General features: G+C 35.1%; 3 protein-coding genes across 5 annotated transcripts; 1 reads left to right on the forward strand and 2 right to left on the reverse strand.

The window, feature by feature from the left end:
* Positions 1–433: 433 nt before the first annotated feature.
* LOC145603498 (non-specific lipid transfer protein GPI-anchored 14-like) lies at positions 434–1,815 on the reverse strand. Its single transcript, XM_081659413.1, has 3 exons — positions 1,377–1,815; positions 1,083–1,187; positions 434–797 (listed from the first exon to the last, which is right to left on the reverse strand). Exons 1-3 carry the CDS (start codon positions 1,714–1,716, stop codon positions 655–657), a joined length of 588 nt encoding a protein of 195 aa, XP_081515539.1. The 5' UTR covers positions 1,717–1,815; the 3' UTR covers positions 434–654.
* A 7,947-nt stretch (positions 1,816–9,762) lies between these two features.
* Positions 9,763–13,047, reverse strand: LOC145603481 (uncharacterized). 3 transcript variants are annotated; one of them, XM_081659394.1, is made up of 8 exons: positions 12,549–13,047; positions 12,226–12,331; positions 11,760–11,852; positions 11,427–11,622; positions 11,173–11,312; positions 10,558–10,763; positions 10,217–10,386; positions 9,763–10,077 (listed from the first exon to the last, which is right to left on the reverse strand). In XM_081659394.1, the coding sequence occupies exons 1-8, from the start codon at positions 12,859–12,861 to the stop codon at positions 9,913–9,915; spliced, it is 1,389 nt and encodes a 462-aa protein (XP_081515520.1). In that variant the 5' UTR covers positions 12,862–13,047; the 3' UTR covers positions 9,763–9,912. The 3 variants fall into 3 exon arrangements, with proteins under 3 accessions (XP_081515520.1, XP_081515519.1, XP_081515521.1); XM_081659393.1 differs by having other exon boundaries at positions 11,173–11,324; XM_081659395.1 differs by lacking the exon at positions 10,217–10,386 and having other exon boundaries at positions 11,173–11,324.
* Positions 13,048–13,876: 829 nt separating this feature from the next.
* On the forward strand, positions 13,877–18,708 carry LOC145603473 (uncharacterized). The gene is made up of 9 exons (XM_081659383.1): positions 13,877–14,133; positions 15,138–15,501; positions 15,901–16,023; positions 16,134–16,173; positions 16,252–16,334; positions 16,502–16,579; positions 16,720–16,773; positions 16,878–17,012; positions 17,106–18,708. Exons 2-9 carry the CDS (start codon positions 15,205–15,207, stop codon positions 18,468–18,470), a joined length of 2,175 nt encoding a protein of 724 aa, XP_081515509.1. The 5' UTR covers positions 13,877–14,133; positions 15,138–15,204; the 3' UTR covers positions 18,471–18,708.
* Positions 18,709–18,941: the final 233 nt, after the last annotated feature.

Consider the following 18,941-nt stretch of genomic DNA (forward strand, 5'->3'; position numbering starts at 1 on the left):
ATCCAACAACTACTACCCGTTGCTTATGGATGGAAACAAGTTGCCTAGGTACAGTTATGGCACATGATAAAACGAAAGCGATATTAAAATTAATTTATTACATGTCAATGTCGAGTATCACACACAAAGAACGTATCATCTAGAATTATCCGTGGTACATTGCCTATTGCAAAAGCAAGGCCTACGTGTTTATTTAATTCTACTAATAACCACATTATGAAAAGCAAAGCTAATTAGATGAGCAATTTAATTAAAATCAATTAATCAATGTAGTTGTGAGGAAAGCAAAACGATAGGTAGAAACAATTGCGTGGCGCCACTAGCCTAACCTCTGGCTAGTTGCGTAACATTTCACCATTGGACGTACAATAACAAAAGGTCCGATAGTACCAATACTAAGAGTCCTTTCAAATAATTGTAAAAGATTTAAAACTTGTTTTTTGTAACAACTTACTTTTATTACCATTATTCAGATGTCAATTGGTCCATAGAAATTACAACTAAAAATAATCGATAGTAATACATTAACATGTACCTTCATAATAACTCACAAGGGCACGAAGAAATTCTTGTAAAATGGACAAAATTTAAGCAGAAGTGAAGATACATCTTAATAAACCTGTATGATGAACTCAATATTCTTCTAAAATCATGTTAAAAGACAAAGTGTGAAACAAAGCACCAAATCAAGGCTCCATAAGTTGTTTGAGCAACCAACCATCCCTTGCCCTTTCCACTATCACTAGTTTCCTTGGCGCTCGCTCCACCACCACCACCACCTCCTCCAGTAGACTTACCTGCAACACAAGATCACAAGTCACAACTTAAATTTTACGACATACATAAACTCCCCGTCCCCTTCGTTTTACTTTTACCATTTTTTGTGAGACAATCACCGTACATAAATTAAATACAAAGTACAGTATAAATTTTTTTTTAAAAAAATCAAATAAGCATGTGTTAGGTGGGCAGATTTGTTCTTTCATGATGCTAATTGTGGGATATAATTAGATGTTAGTACTAATTGAAATGTAGCAGAAAAGAAAAGAAAAGTTAAAAAAGAAAAAGGAATCAAAGTTTACCAGTAGAAGCTGGAGTCCCACTGGTTGGAGGAGCAGCAGCAGCAGCTTTAGCAAAATCATCGAACACCTTAGCCTCTGGAGAATTAGGTGCCAAGTGCAGAAGTGCTGTTTAACCACAAAAATTTAAGGGAGTATTAATAATTAATTACTGATACTCTAATAATTTCTCCGGCTCCTTTTTGTTCTTCCTACTCTGACTTTTTCCGTATCTAAAAAATGAAGAACAAAAAGGAACGGAGGGAGTGCAATTCAAAGGGCTAGAACGATAAGAAGCAAAAAGATATGTACGCGTACCTGGACATTCATCAACACTAGCATTATCAGTAGCATGACATTCCTTAGGTAGACTAAGAGCCAAGGTAGAATTAACCTTTAAGCCGAGGCTCGGATCGTTACGGTCCTTAACAAGAATACACAAACATTTCTTGCTATCCTTGAGCACTTGTTTGAGACCAGTACAACAATCTTGTGTAGGAGACTTAGCCTGACCACCAACATAAGGAAGACATGTTGCTAACCCAACTAGTTGATTTGCACACTCTTCTTTATCCTTGTTTATGTCACAACTACACTCACTTACTAGCAGCAACACTAAAATTGACAATAAACCTACTTTCCTATGTATTCTTGCCATTTTTTTTGTGTGTGAAACAGAGGTAAAATGAAGAGATAAATAACACTTTAGGATTGAGACGTTATTTAGCTTTTGTGAGTAGGGTAGTAATGCTCAATATAATGGAGCATGGTGCTTTATAAGTGTGCCCATATTAAAATGTTGTCCATGTCACCATTTACAGGTGGCAACTGTAGAGATAGAAAGGACAAGCAATTAGCCAATAATAAATGCAATAACTCCATATACCGTCTTTTACTCAATTTTGCTTCACCTTAAAAAAACAAGAGTAATAATAATTTCTCGATTACATTTTCAATTCTTTTCTCACAAATAAAAGTGTTAATTTATATGAATTCCAAAAACATCAATTCTTGTTCTATATACTGACGAAAAAATATCAATAGCGCCTAATTAATTCAGTCTGGCTGAGTATATAGAAGCAATGGTACCTTGGCAAGTATGTGTGGTTAATAATATATTAGTGTTACGGTTATCTAAAAAATTGAATTTAAATAATGAAGAAGACAGTTTGGCTTCCACAGTTCAATTTTATTTATTTTAATTTTTTTTTTTTTGATATTAATTAGTTTTACAACAAGTATGGCTTCTATTATTATTAATTATTATTAAGTGTATTTAACAATAATGAGGACGACCCGCGTCAAAATGAATCATTGCGATTTGCGACCACCCAATTGTCAAAAGAAAATATTGTCAATTCATCATCACAATTCATAGCATTATCTATGTTAGAAGGGATGGACGGGGTAGGTAATGCCGTAATGGGTCTTGTGAGAATTGTAGTAATTCATATTCACATTTGACATTTCTACTATGGTGTGTAAAGAAAGGAATTCGAAACATATATATGCGCACACATGTACGAATGACCGAATGTTAATGATTTATATACATGGGTACGACTGTACGAGTAAGATTGTACAATATATATTTAAACTTCTTCAAAACTTATATTAATTAATTTGATACTAAATGCCGTCATAATTTATCAAAAAAACTTACATTTCATCTTTCTGATTAAATCTTATAGTTATAGATATATGTATTTGATACTATGACGGTTTTTATATGACTCATAAGTGACAAGCATAACGATACGATTTTCTTATAGATAATGAGAAATATTTTTGTCTTTTATATATGCAAAAATGCCAAAATGCATGACTTGGTTGTGTCGTAGAAGAAGGGATCAATCAACGTGGAAACCAGAATATAGATGCTCCGTAGCTCTAAAGGTAAAAATTAAGTCCATACCAAAGGAAAGATGTTTGTCCAAACAACCCGTGAGGCCGTGATAAGATATTTGTCCAAACAGTCTTATGGCCGAATTAGACAAATATGGGTTAATTAATTTCAACCACAAACATCCAAATAAGTATTCACTCATTCAAAAACAACAAAAATGTACTCTTTTATCTCGTCTCTAATTGTTTTTTTACACTCTAGTCATTTTCTTTACAAAAGATTTCAAATGCAAAATATAAAAAGAACGGAAAAATAACAAGGAAGTAGCACATAACGGATTCTACCAAGTACTAATTGACACGGTCATAATTTTCAACCTTTTGCTCATTACTCTTTTCCCTCGACTCTAGTAGACTAGTAATGACCACTTCACTACTAACCACCACCCGATCACCACCCTCACCACACCACCTAACCATTGCCCAACGTCGCAACCTGACTAGTTGCCACCTGCCGACCTCCACTAGTGCCACCCAAACTAAACCTTTATCTATACCACCACCAACATCTAGGTGTCCACGATGTAGCCCCCACATAAGCTGGCGCTGCCACCTGCCTACCCCTACTAGTGCCGCGTCTAATTATATTCATTTGAATGATTTGATTATATAATTATATTATTTATAACACGTAATTCCTGTTTCTATTTCAGGGCAAACGTTTTCCCTTATTATGCGATTGTATGGTATCTTTCTTTAATACAGAATTCAAGTAGAGCTAGTCCTATTTGTTTAGCTTTTTTTGGGTGGATTTTTTAACTTCCTGATTTCAGAAGTATAGTGTTCATAAATAAAAGTATTTAAAGTACATTCACCATGCCAGGGCTGTATACACTACATTACTAGCTAATACAACATACATGCTTGAAACACTAAATTAGAATTCTCATGTTCATTAATGTCATAGTACGTAAAACATTTGTAAATAATCCTTCTTGTGATGAATTAATAGTCGGAGTTAATTACCAAATACGAGTACTATTTTTACTAAAAAAAGACTCAAATATTATAAAAGACTTTGTCGCAAAATTAAGTAGTGTATGTCATAACTTTAAGGAAAATTTCACATTTGCTACCAGGGAAAGGACCCTAATTCACAATTGCTACCCCTTTAATTTTTTATTTTATGTTACTACCACACAAACACACTAATTATTAAAATCACTACCACTTAACGGAATCTGTTGAGATTTCCGTTAAGTTTATTAAAAAAAAATAAATTAAATTAAAAAAAATAAAAAAAATTAAAAACCACCCACCCAAAAAACCCTAGCCCTCCCCGTCAACCACCCTCCCCCCTCCCCCTACCGGCGGCCAGCGCCCAAGCTGCAGCCGCCGCCGGCGATATTGGTCGGAATTGAAGCCCTTCCCCTCCCCACCCAAAACTAACAACCCCTAACCCTAAACACCCTGCCCGAAACCACCCTAAACAAGTTTTAGGGTTTCGTTTAGGGTGGTTTTGGTGGCAGGGAATTGCGATTGACGTGGCTAGAAAAAGGAACGGGGGACGAGGAAGGGGAGGGGGGTCGATTTGGTGGAGGGAACGGGGTTGGGGGATGATTCCGGGGGTAGTTTTGGTTTCGGTTTGGGGTGGTTGGTCGGGGCAGTGAGAACGGGAAAAGGGGAGGGGGGTTCGCCGTTGGCTGCGTAGGGGTGGGGGAAAGGGGGGGTACGCGCCGGCACCGGCTGAAGTTCTGGGCGCCGGACGCCGGCAATGGGGGAGGGCAGGGGGTGGCAGGGGAGGGGGAGGGTGGTTTTTTTTTATTTCAATTATTTTTTTATTTTTTATTTTTTTTTATTTTTTTTAATAAACTTAACGGAAATCGTAACGGATCCGTTAAGTGGTAGTGATTTTTAAAAAACTCTGATTTAGGTGGTAGTAACATAAAATAAAAAATTAAAGGGGTAGCAAATGTGAATTAGGGTCCTTTCCCTGATAGCAAATGTGAAATTTTCCTAACTTTAACTATGAGGAGTAATAAGCTAAGGACAGCGTGACGACTAAATATATACGTAGTATATGATAGAAATGGAAGACATTGAATAAGTTTGATTGTCTATTTGTCCACGTGTAAATCTGGTGCATGCATTTTCCTGAAGTGCGTACAGAAACTTCCATATACAGGCTGCATATCCTATATATAGTATTTATTCATATCTTCTTTCACAAAAATCTGCTATGTAAATTGAGTTTGTATTCCATAAAAAGGAGGGTTGGGGTTGTTTAAATTGAATGCTAAGATGGAAGTAACAGTTGGGAACGTTACATTTAATTAAGTAGTTGCTATTATGTACCAATCATGAATGATCATCTCAGACAACCTTGCATTATTATTATCATCGTAGCTGGAGCACCACTATTTGCACCCAATCACTCATTCAATTCTAGTTATATATGTACCCTAGCCTATACTCCATCCCTCCGTTTCACTAAGATGCTCGTTCTTCACCCCTAGAATCATTCGAGTTTAATCAGATAATTTTGGAATATAAATTTATTCGATCTACAGCTAAAAACATGAAAGAATCTTTGCTCAATGACGAAACATTAGAGACTTAGTTCTACAACAATTTTACTTTTCATGATATATTACTCATTATTATGCTTCATATATACATACAGCTCGATTCGTACACTAGCTAAACACCTTGGCAGAAGACCCTAACTAATGTATACGGAGTAGAAAAGAGAGTCGTAGACGCATCTCCCTCTAGGAAATATCATTAAGACAATAAGACGAGACACCCACGTACGAGTAATGACAAATTAAAGTTAGGTGCATATCAATAATATCAATGTCCATAGTTTAATTTGTGAAATAAACAAATGTTGTAAAATCAAAAGGGCAAATTCAATTCAATTTGTCAAATAAACAAGTTTTGTTAATACGTTGCAAATTTTTGAACGAGTTAAGAAAGGAAATCATACTCTTAAGCCTTGACAGGCCTTGACAGTAGACATATATATATACATCTATCTATTATACAAGCTAAGTTATATATGCCAACAATGTGCACTATGTTTGTTGTGATTTGAAAGGTATGTTTTGGATTTGTTGTGCATTTGGTGTTAAGAGGAAATTATGAGCTGATTTGGCAACAAGATGAAATTCCCAAGTTGCATTTTGATTTGTTGTGCGTTTATTTCATTAGTTTACCACTTGATTTTGTTGATTAATTCTGGAAATATATTTGTGTTTATTGTGATATGAAAAGGATTTAATTTTGATTGATTGATGTTGGCATTGTATATGCTTGTTGTAATCTGGAAGGTATGCTTTGGTTTTGTTGTGCATTTGGTGTTATGTGGAAATTATAAGTTGATTTGGCAATTAAATGGACTTTCAAATTTATCATTTTGATTTGTTGTGCATGATTTATCATTAGTTACCACTAAGTTTTCTTGCTTTATGAAGAAGATTATACTTTGTTGTGCATGATTTGTTGTGCATGATTTTTCATTAGTTACCGTCAAGTGGGTTGAGCGCCTCGGGCTTGTGCAATGGCAAGAGGCGAATGCCATATGGTATGGTGTTTTCACCCTCTTGATCTGTGTTGCAGAGAATGTCATTGTCGTCAATTGCATTGACAATGAGCTTACACAACGCGTTGGTCCAGACAGCTATAGGGTTGCACTGTTGTAGCAGCCCTACGTATAGTTGATTACCCGGCAAGAAATCAAGTCTGACATCGGGTAACAACCGAGGTATCTTTCAATGTCACAACATCTTCCAGATTGACTACCTCCAAACCCGTCGGACAACAATGATGGTTGGGTGCCGGTGAAAGGAAAATCCGGTAATAAGAACAAGATGGAGCGTCCTAATCAGAAAGTGGTGCAGCAAGGTGGACCCTCTAAAATTTGGGTGGAAAAAAGAAAACAAAATTCGACTTTGGTTGAAATCGAAATTTCTGTTTTAGGAAATTATATATTTTTAATTATCTTCAACTATTACACGTCATATCTCTTTGTCACCTCAGTATCTAGACGTACTCTTCTTTTTCTACCTCTTGTTAAATAAGTCCTCATTCTCTCATCAATCCCCATCTCAAAAAAAAATTATTTTTATGCATTAACAAATTACGTAAAATTATTATAAAATAACAAAATATGTGTAACGGTGTAAATATATCTTATATTTTTTTTTCAACTTTATTATTATTATTATTATTATTATTATTATATTTTGAGTAGGTCGAGAAAATTAAATAAAAAATAAAAAAAGATGTCATATTATGGTGATTATCTTGCACCCGAAGTTAATTGCCAACGAGAGTGAAATAAGCATGGAAAAAGAACTCATATAACTATTTTAGAGTATTTTCAAACTACATTGAGTAAATGATTCATATACTAATTTTTTACTTTTTTAAAAATAAAATAAAAACAGTTGTCTCTAGTTATTGTGTATTGCAGTGAAAAAAAAAACCAAACTCTTACAAATTTAAAGGGATTATACCGGTATGGTGGCCGTAGATTTGCAAAGAGAGCTCAAAATCGAATTAGGACCGGTCTCATTCAATGTATAACATCACCGGAGTTCAAATCTAAACTTTTGAAGCAAGTTATATCTATCTTTGACTCAACCTTCACTCAAGTTAACTACAAGTATGGCAATCAAAAAAGAGTATTCCAATGGCATAATGGAGTAATAAAGAAGGGAGAAGTAGATTTATTCACATATAAAAAAACAAATTGAAAAATGTTTAGTCTTTTAATATCCTATTTAGCATTTTAGCCAAATTTTTAATGCTAACTACTTAAATATGTTTTGGTAGGACTTATAAGTATCTTTTTAGGCTACAAGTCAAATTTATGTAGGTTATAATATGTTTAATCTATAAATCTATTCTTCCTTGAGTTAAAATATCCATTAAAAAATTATATATATTTAATTTAAGTTTGTGTAGTCCATCGATATTATTGTTGATATAAAATTAGTTATTAAAATATAAAATATTAAACTAATATTAAAATTATTTATACATTAACAAATTACGTAAAATTATTATTAAATAACAAATTATGTGTAACTGCGTAAATATTATATTTTTTAGAATTAACTTATATAATTTTAGTTAAAGACAATGCTGGTTTTAAATTAAATCACAATGCATGCATGCTTCTATTATACTATTATAATGACATAAATTTTACTTTATATGGTATATAACTCATGTTACTCATTATTATCTATGTATATATATTTTTGTAGCTCCCATGGACTCGTTTTGAGTTCAGAAATTTCGACCAACGCAAAACAAAAGACGAAAGTTCTGGATGAGTTACTAAAAGTCTTTCCATCCATGGATTATGGTTGTGTAAAGAAGAGAAATTTTTTTTACAAAAATCGTTTTGTGGTTAAAAATGTTAGAATTCATTTTATTTATTCCTTTTTTTCAAATTTATTATTATTATTATTATTATTATTATTATTATGATGATGATGTGTAGGTCGAGGAAATTAAATCAAAAATGAAAAAAAGATGTTATATTATGGTGATTATCTTGCACCCGAAGTTAATTGCATACGAGAGTGAAATAAGCATGGGAAAAGAACTCACATAACCATTTTAGAGTATTTTCAAACTACCTTGAGTAAGGGCCTGTTCATATATACTTAATTTCATTTCAATTCAATTCAGTTCAGCTCCAATCAGTTCAGTTCAGTTCAGTTCAACTCCTAATTTCCTTCTCTCATAAAATATTCATTTCAGTTCAGCTCCAATCAGTTCAGTTAAGTTAAGTTAAGTTCAGCTCCTAATTTCCTTCTCTCATAAAATATTCATTTCAGTTCAGTTCAGCTCCAATTAGTTCAGTTCAGTTCCAATCAGTTCAGTTCAGTTCAGTAAATGTGAACATGCCTTAAATGATTGATTTATTAGTTTTTACTTTTTAAAAATATTTTTTTTTTTATTTTTTATTTTTTTTTTTTTAAGGTTTAAAAAATCAAAATCAAATATACTTAAAAAAGTATTATGTTTTGTGTTGATTTGTTGAATGAAAATGTTGAAGCTTGAAGTGCTAGATGGATAAACTACCAGTTGGGGTTGTAAATTTTTTTTATATTGACTCAAATGTTGACATGTTTTACGAATTAATTGTTGAATAAAAATGTTAAAGGGCTAGGTGGATCAACTATCAATTAGGATTGGACAGTTTGGTTTGGGTTGTCAAATAATTTATTTTGGCTGACTGTAATGTTTTATACGTCAACATGTTTATGAATTTAATTGTATTAGTAATTTTTTTTTGAAGAAGAATACTATATTAATAATTAATAGGAAATTTTGACTTTTACCACCTTCAAAAACCACTTAAATTGAATTTACCACCTCCATAAAAAAAATTACTTTACCACCACAAAAAAAAAAAAAAAAAAAAAATAAAACTTTCGTTTTACCACCTAATCCTAAATATGTTGACGGAAAATGACTGTGGGTCCCACAATCTGTCACTTCCCTCCAAATTTATTGTTCCAAACCCGATTTCCCTCTCTCTTCCTTTTCTCACCTTCCATATTCAAATTCTGTCATTTCTCACCTTCCTCCTCTTAAATTTCTTCTCTCGCCTTTGAATTTCATCTTTGAAACCCTAAATCTACTACATCCTTTAATTTTCGAATTTGGTTGTTGAAGACGAGGTGGAACCACAAAAATCGCAACAGCTCAGCCTTTAATTATGCGAATCTAGAATCCTGTGGGGAAAAAGAAAAGAAAAATCGTTCTAATGACAAATCAAAATAATTTGAGCAGATGTATTGTTCGGCAAAGGAAAACATCCCTTGATATAATTGGATACCTTTATCAAATTCTATAACTGTAATATAAAAATGGCACACAAAATTACATTCCAAAAATGTATCTACTATAGTTAAATTTCTATGAGTATAAATGACCTTTTTTTTTTTGACAAGGAGCCTAAATGACCTTAATACATCCTTAATGTTCAAGTAAATGGATAAAAGTTTGAAAAAAGCAAACTACCAAGGAGTATGTACAACGCAGCATATGTCCATATCAACTGTGCCCATCGCCGACTCTTTCCAGAAGAAGTCAAGTAAGAGGCAAACCAATAAAGAGGTGGGCTAGCAGATAAAAACCGAGTCGCAACCTGCAAAGAAAGAATTAAAGCATTAAAATCAAATAAGGACTCCAAGATGAAGTTTCTAAAGTAGTCATCCTACTCATCCATATTCTACAAAAGATTCTAAACTTAATACTTTAAAAACGACTATGAGAATAACTGTCACCTGAACATGCATAACAAAGAAGGCTGTGGCAGCCATGAAGCTCAAGTGAATAATGAAAGGAATCACACTTGCCGAATAGTATCCAGATTTAACCGAGACCTGATTCTCTTTAGGAAACACAGATCTTTCAACAATCATGGACTTTGGTTGTTGCCTCACAATTATAGGCTCTGTCAAATAGAATACAATGGATTCTGAAGGGGGCTCGGTAAAAAAAATGCTGAAGCTAAATATGACATAGTTCTTCAAGAAATAAAACCAATTCCATGAGACAAATATGCATATAGACACAACAAGTAGACACTTAGTGACTGAAATACAAAAGCAGATATCATTATCACCTTTGTTTGCAGCAGAGAGATATTCATCTTCCAAAGAAGCTGCATTATTTTTCTTTGATGCTGTTCCAAAACCAAGTGAAAAGAAGTTCTCTGGATCAGCTTTCAAGTAAGAAATAATTGAGCAAAATGCCAAAGATAGCACAGGAGATGCGAGCAGAAAATTTGGTAGCTGCTTAAATTGGAAATACTGCAAAAACCCTACACCCCTGAAACAAGGAACGATTCAAGACAGTTAAGGTGGGAAAGACAAACTACACAGACATGACCTTATTAAACTTCTACTATGCAATGACTATATCTGTCAAACCATGAATCAGTCTCAGTCCTCGCAGGCCACTTTTTTAAAAAATATGAGCACTTTTCAGAAATTTTGAAGCTTAAGGTGAATCCTTAGGCAAATCATAACATGTGTAACCAGCCAAGAAAATCTATAAAACAGCTCTATAAGTCATGGCATCAAGCTAGTTTTTCAGTGGATTACATATTGATGATCGCCTCATAATATAATAAACAATCTGGAATACAGAAATAAATCCAACACAATGGAACAACAAAGCATAGGTTGACTGCACTATCAGTATCAGTGAAAACTGTTGGGAAAGAGAAATCGCATACCAGTAATGACTCTGGATAAAACCATATAACAAAGGAATCTTTGCTTTGCACCAAGGTCTCATTTCATCTGAATTGCGTCCATGGCAGATAAGGAAGGGAATGAAAATACATATACACCGCAATGCTCCTGCTAAAAGAATCTGTAGAACCAACTGAAAGCAATGAATATAAAACGTTATCAGGACATCGCATCTTAAACTCTTAAATCCTGCAACAATGAGACATTAGACATGAAGCAAATTAATAGTACTTACATTAGCACGCTTCTTCACATACATGGCATAATAAGACTGGTGCAGGGCCTTAAAACCGTAATATCCACCATTAAGCACTCCATTCGACCTTGCAAAACCAGAGAGCGCAAACAATAGAGCAGGCACATTGTTTACCCCAGACATCAAAAGATACACACCACCAATTGATAGTAGAGCATACAAGCTTTCTGAATAACTGCATATCAGAAAATAAAGTCAGAGAAGATAACATGATCACATAGAAGCATGACTCTATACTCGAAACTAACTAAATATGTGAATTCTAAGTGCTCCATAACATTAAAAACTTAATTAAAGGACAGAGAGTTGTACATTGATGAGTAAAATATCGAAGCTGGATTGAAGCAGAACAAGATAGATGCACGCAGAGATGCATTTCGATCTTTTAAAATGACCACCGAAAGCCTGGCAGGAAACAACATGACACATCAACATATGAGAAACATTACATGCACCGATGCACAGATATTCCATCTCATTACAAATTTGTGAAGAATTACAGGTCAATCAAGGTGTATAAAGACAAAGAACACTTATAATTCATAATTAGTACTTGTTACTATATCAAATTAAGTGTCTTCCAAACGCGAACCTTGCAAATGGCCAGCTGATAGTATACCTTTACACAGTACTCATAAGCCAAAATGCCCTTGAAGAAGATCAATGCAAATTACAATTTACGCCATATTTTCCATCATTGTAGTAATATAAGCTAAGATTATCATTACTTATATAAGTTTAGCCAATAGTAAAGTTGAATTAATGAAGGAAGAGATACCTGTATAAAGATAGTGCAGCAAAGACAAAGGCAACATTGCTGATCACATAACCAGACAATCCCAGCACAGCTCTATACCCGATTACCGAAATCAGCGGCCGGAAAACTATCTTGAAAGCCCAAACAGGATACGATTCAGAAATTAAACACAATAATTCAGCTTGAAAATAGTCAATGTTCAATTAAGCATAAAAAATGTCAAATTAATCAATTCTTTCGTCGATTAACAATCATCATCTCCAATTGAACTTAATTAGGTCATTTTTGTGCTTGAATGTATTGACATTAACGAAATTACAAAGAAAAGAGAGAGAAATAAGAACCTGAGTTAGAAAGGAGGAAAATGAGGATAGGCAAAAGAGGGAAGAAGGCGTAAGACTGCTCGTACTCGTAACCACATTCAGCAATTCGAACGAAGTAGACTGAATCCCAAACAATGCTTTCTTCAATGGCGGAAGCAATTGAAGGGAATAAAATTGGGGGTTTTTTGGATTGGGAAGAATCAGAAAGACAATTAGGGTTTATAGATGCAGAAGTATCGTAAGGACTGAGAAGAGATCTCCATAGAATAATTAGGGTTAGGAGAAGAATCCTTGATGAAATTGCGTATTTGAAGATTGTTCTTGTGTGATTCATTGGAGCTTCAATTGCAAAAAAAGGTGCTACTTTTCAAAAATTAATCTTCTTTTGCATTTTTCAATCAAATGATTATGGATTAAAGATTTAAGCTTTGGTAAATGAGTAAGAAAAGGTTTGGTAATGGAGCTTCAATCGGAGCTCTAATGGCTACTGGCTGAAAATGGGGAAAGAGGAGAGAGACTTTAGACAGTAACGACTTTACAAACACACTATGCACATGATTTTACAATTTTACCCTTAGAATATGTTTTCTTCCGCTTAATTTCAATTCAGTTCTTAATTTTTTTATTTCATAGATAATTCATTTCAGCTCTATTTTTTTTTCAACTCTATTTAATTCAGTTCTAATTAGTTTAATTCAGTAAATTAGAACAGACCCTTAAGATTATGCATTACGTACTTAAATTATCTCACATAAGATAACTACCCTCTTAAGTAGTTAACCCAAAAAAAATAAACCAACTACTCTATCTATTCATAACCCTTTAGCTTTTGATCAATGACAATTGACAAAATGAGAAATTCTTTAAATGAAAAAAAAATGCATAAGTCCAGGTCATTTGGTCCAAAATAAGACCAAATTAAATATTGAGAATTTGAAAATGCAAGATACTGAGACAAGATAAACAACTCTAAAAATGTAATTTGATCTAAAAAGTTTTTAAAGGACATTGAAAACTGATTACATTTTTCAACAAAAAAAAACAAGAATAATTAAGTTTTAGTTTAATTAGATGATCGGTTGTCGACACTAAGAACAGTTTTTAGTAGCAATACTAGAAGAGGAATAATAAAAGGAGTAATTAGTGAGATTTACAAGGAATTTTAACCTCTTAATTCGTGAATCAATTCTCAATTATATCCCACATAAAGAGTATTATAAGAGATTATAAACTTGATTACTTGTCTATATAAAGTAGGATCTTTATTAATTATGAGTATTAGAATGTACTAGTAAATTACTTGTATACTCGGTAGCATTATGCGCATTATGCTCGCAACAGAACTCGTGAGTCGATAGGTGCTAGGAAATCAAGTTAAGAGGTTCTCTTGAGACAAGAAGAAGACCGGTTGAGTGAATTTTTGAGTGGAGAAAATAAAGAAGAAAATGTCCAGTGCTTTCATTCAGAACACAAGCAAATAGCTCAAAGAATCAACATTGTTCTTCATCCCTTCCTTCCAATTTCCATCTGAAAACTGCGCCCTTTCTCCTAATTTGAAAAACCTCAAACTTTTCCAGAAATCGAATTCAAAGTCACTAGCTTTCAGGTAAATGGTTGTGTTATCTTGTTTCATTTCTTGCATTACATAGTTACTCTTTCTCCATCTTCTTGCAGCATCCCAACTTTGAACTAGGGTTTTTTTTAATTTTAATTAATACCATTTAATCTGTATTACATAGGGAAGCTCGTACAAAAATTTCGATTTGATGGTTAATTGAAACCCCTCTTGGATTGTTTACGCCATTGATGAATGATTTAGAATTCGCATAAAATTGGGTTCCTTCTCCTAACCTTAAACTAGGGTTTTTCCTGAAATGGGTTACCAATTTGGTTCATGTATCATAAATGAGGTGACTTAACATATTGGGGTTTTGGTGATGAAGGGGATCTTAGCTTGGAATTTGAACCTAGATACTATATGCTCTTAGATTCGAGTACTTCATAATAATGAAAGTGGACTTGATTTGCAGAGAATAGGATTAATTTCAGTACCAGGATTAGGAGTTACATATGATTTTTGAATGGTTGTTAGGTTAATTGCAACTTAGACAGTTAGACCTATGTTTCGGTCGATTCATCTAATCACATGCCTTGGTGTTGGAACTTCAACACTTTGATATTGGTGCTTGAACTCACCACTTCGTTTCGAGTTACGTACAGTATTATAGTCGAGTTTCACAAATTTGCCTGTAATCAATATCTGCTACCGAGGTTGAGCAATCAACGCTGTCATCTATAATTGCATGATAAGTGCCATGTGTTGGTTTTGAGGATAACCTTTGGATTTGAATTAAGGTTGATTTCCAACATAATTTGCGGAATTTGTCTTAATTGATTATAAGGGCTTGAGCTTGATGAATATTTGATAAGCATAAATGAAAAAGAGGGGGGAGGGTGTTTTTGTCTTGATCACTTGCCTGCTGGTCACGCTAGTTGAGTTGAGCTTTTTTTTTGGTTATGTGCTATATGAGAGGGATTTATGTTTACATAGAGGTACATACTTGTATTTTCTTTGGTATATGTCTCACATTTGGTATTGTCCATTTTTAGACTGCAGCATGGTCTGTATGCATTGATTTTTCAAAGATTATAAGAGGCAAGTTTGAGTGTTGAAAACATGAGTGCAAGAGTTGAAACGACCAATGTTGAGGCACAACGTCCTGCTGCAGCTTCTCCATCTATATCATCAGCCACCGGCACAAAAACATCGATGTTCAAGGGGAAAGCTGGTTTTGTTATACCTAAAAACAAGTTTTCAGGCTCACTAGTTCCCATTTTCAAAGGTGCTAAAAAAACTGAGAGCAATGATGCCGCTATAGATGAAACTAACAGACAACTGCATAGGAAAACTAAGTGGAGCCCTGATCTTACCGAGGATACTTCTGTTAGGAGGGGAAGAGCTTTAGCGTATCAGGTACCAAATTGGGCTTTCATCAACCCCATGGTTTTCTTCTTACCTTATTGTCAGTCTGGATTATATGAAAAACAAATGTTAAAATGTTCCTTTTGAACCTCTGCATTTGAATTTTGTTTTTAAAATGTTTGTTTTATTATGTTTGGGGATTACGTTTTCATAAAACAAAAAAAAACATAATGAGCAAAAATCTCAAGATTTAGAGATGGGTTGAAGACAATTATAGCACCAGGCTGTTTGAGGGAAAGGAATCCAGCTTATGATGCCACAGGGATCGCCATTTCCTCACTTGGTGCTATAAAGTCCATCTCTTCCTTGTGACTGTTCACATAGAAGCTTCCCATTCCAGGTGCCAATAAGTGATAATACTGCCTCTGTGGTGGTACAAATTTTGGGCAGACTCGAGTGGATCAAATCACGCAGCTGCTGAAATCAGGATCATTAGGAAGTGACAGTCAAAATTCAAAGTCAGCAAGAGATGCTCCAGACGGTGAGCTACCTACTATGCAGATTGAGTTCAAGGTACAAGTGTAATGTTTATTCCATATTCTTTTTGTTTTTTTGTTGTGTTTTTGCTGTATTTAATTCACTCTGATCCATTAAACACCCTTGCATGTCCTTTTTTGATATAGAAGTTGCAAAGTTTGGAACTTGAGAGACGAGAAGCTATAGGTATGTTGATTGCTTGACCTTCATGTTCAAATATTGTTCAAATTTTTCCTTTTGTTTAAGACTTAAGCTCATCTTCAGGGGAAATACTGAAGCTGAATCCAAATTACAAGGCGCCATCTGATTATCAGCCTGTAGTGAGGGAAGCTACAGTTCCTATACCTGTACATCCAAACTTCCTTCTTGACACTTTACTAGACTTCCTTTTATTTTTACGCATCACTTCCCCTCTTTTTCATTAATTGCACTTGTTCTATGTTTACTGAATAGTGAACCCTCTGTTGATAGCAATTTAGCACAAGTCCCTGATAAATTTGTATGTGCATTATAGGTAAAAGCACATCCTGATTACAATTTTCTTGGCCTAGTATATGGCACTGATGGTGAAATTCAGAAAAGATTGGAAAAGGTTAGTATTGTTGTGATCCTGCTTTTAACCTTAATTTCTAATTAGCAAATTTGCTCATATTCATCTTCTATACAAGTGTTAAGTAAGAACAGTATATTTAATGTTTATATATTTTTATTTTAATAAATGATAAAATATAGGAAACTGGAACCAAAATACAAGTTTGTGGCACAAAGCCAGAGACCAAGGAAACGGTATATTCTCATATACAACATATGGAATCTATCTGCTTTGTACTTTAATTTTTTTTACCCCTCAGTTTCTCTATTCTCCTGTCTTATCATGTTACCGTATTTAGGTTGAAATTACTGCATCTGAAGGGAGTGATCTTATAACATCTTGTGAGGAGGTATATATTCGTATATCTTCAGACACTTATGAGAAAGCTGATGCCGCAGCTTCCTTGATTGAGTTGCTACTTAGCTCAGTACCAGTGAGTTCCTAATTATGATCACTTTGCTTCCAGATTTATTATTATTTACAAACCTACATAAGATTGCTTGCTCAAGTCATTTTGGCTTTGCAGGTAAAATCTACTGCCTCTACAACTTCAGCTCCTGTAACGGGAGATAAAGATAATGGGGGTCAGGACATAGTTACTACTCATGGAATCAGTGCAGCTGTGGCAAACCAAGAACTGCAATCAGGTGCAGGATCTATACCAACTTCTTCACAAGGCCCATTTCAGCCATACCCAAGTTCATGGTTGCCAACAGGTCAATATAACTCACCTTCTGGACTTGCACCTGTTCCCAATTCTATGGCTTTCCAGTTCAATCCCTCACTTCCACATCCATTATTTGGACCTGGACATCCTGCTCCATATGGATTTGGTTCATCTCACCAGAGTTCTGCAGTTCTGCCCTCTAGGTTACATACATCAACACAAATTATGCCGGGCACATATATGCCTCCTGCTTATTCTGTAGGCCAAACTGGTCCTCCAAGGAATCTTTCTGCTTCTGCATCTCCATTTTCAACTTCCTCTCCTTTAGTAGGTCATCAGCCAATTTTAGCTGGTTCTTCTCAACTAGCTGAGGGAGGCATGACTCCTCCATCGACCTCCTCTGGATGGGCAATGCCTCCTGCTTCTGCTCCACAATCTCTTCTTTCTGGTAGCTTTCCTACAATGGGTTCACAAATGCGGTCTTCCTCACCCATGCCTTCTCAGGGCGTTGCACTATCACCACAAACACAACTATTTCATCCATCCTCAAATAATGCATTAAGACCAGTTCAAAATTCTCTACCTCCATCCTCTGCACCTCATGCTCCAAGTTTTACCCCCCTAAAACATATGGGTCAAACAGCTCCAGGGCTAACACTTCCGGGTTCCAGTGGGTTCACTTTCCAACCTCAACGACCACACGTGGCACCATCGCAGTCTCTCCCTGGATCAGGCTTGCAATTTTCATCTCAAAGACCTACATCAGCACCATTGCCTCCTGCACCACAAGGGCCATCATTCCGTCCAGCATTGCAAAATACAATGCAGCAGCCTGTCAGACAAAACTTCCCAGGTCCACCATTTGGTAATCAGATGGGCCCACGTCCTGGCCACTTTGGGCCTCCAAACCCAAATCAACACATGGGTCCCAGACACCTTGGTCCAGTTCCTCAGGCTCCAAATGCCGGTGGTCCTTACCCTCCTAGAGTAGGGCATTTAGCTCAATATCAGCGAAGTTATCCTGCCCCTCCCTTGAGTCGGCCTGGAGGCAATTTTCCTGCAAATATGCGCCCCAGCCCATCTGGCAGACCACAAGTTTATGATCCTTTTTCTCCTACTTCTATCTCTGCTCCTCGGGCTCAGGGAAACAACAATGGGGTTCCCAGGAAGCAGGACTCAGATCCTGAATATGAGGACCTGATGGCATCTGTTGGGGTCAAATAGCTACAAAATATGCACCTACGAGTTCCTAGTTATGCTGCATGGAGTGCTTAGAGCTGGAACAAATAAGATGGCTCATGTAGGATTCTAGATCTGCTTCTTTCTTTCTTTTAGGCACACTTCATCTATATAAATGGAGAACTTGTTTAGCGTCTTGATTACAATTGCTTAATTTTCTTGTGTTATGAATGGCGATCAATCTACTTGATGATGTAATACCAGAACAGTTTGCTGACAGGAATTACTTTAGGCATTTTGGCAGGGTTATCTGATGTTTTCCCCCTTCGTTTATCTATTGGAAAACAGAGTTGGGTTTCATTCTTTAACAAAGTTTTATGGAGGTTAGTCCGTTTAAGGCATAGATAATCAGCAAATTAGTGGTCAAAAAAATTCATCCCACCGTGCCTCCCACCATTTTAGCACAAAATAAAATCAAAATAACACTTGCATGATTGTTGACACTGTATTATACGG

The sequence above is a fragment of the Chenopodium album genome, chromosome 22 (assembly GCF_948465745.1).
Source record: "Chenopodium album chromosome 22, dcCheAlbu1.1, whole genome shotgun sequence".
NCBI lineage: Eukaryota > Viridiplantae > Streptophyta > Magnoliopsida > Caryophyllales > Amaranthaceae > Chenopodium > Chenopodium album.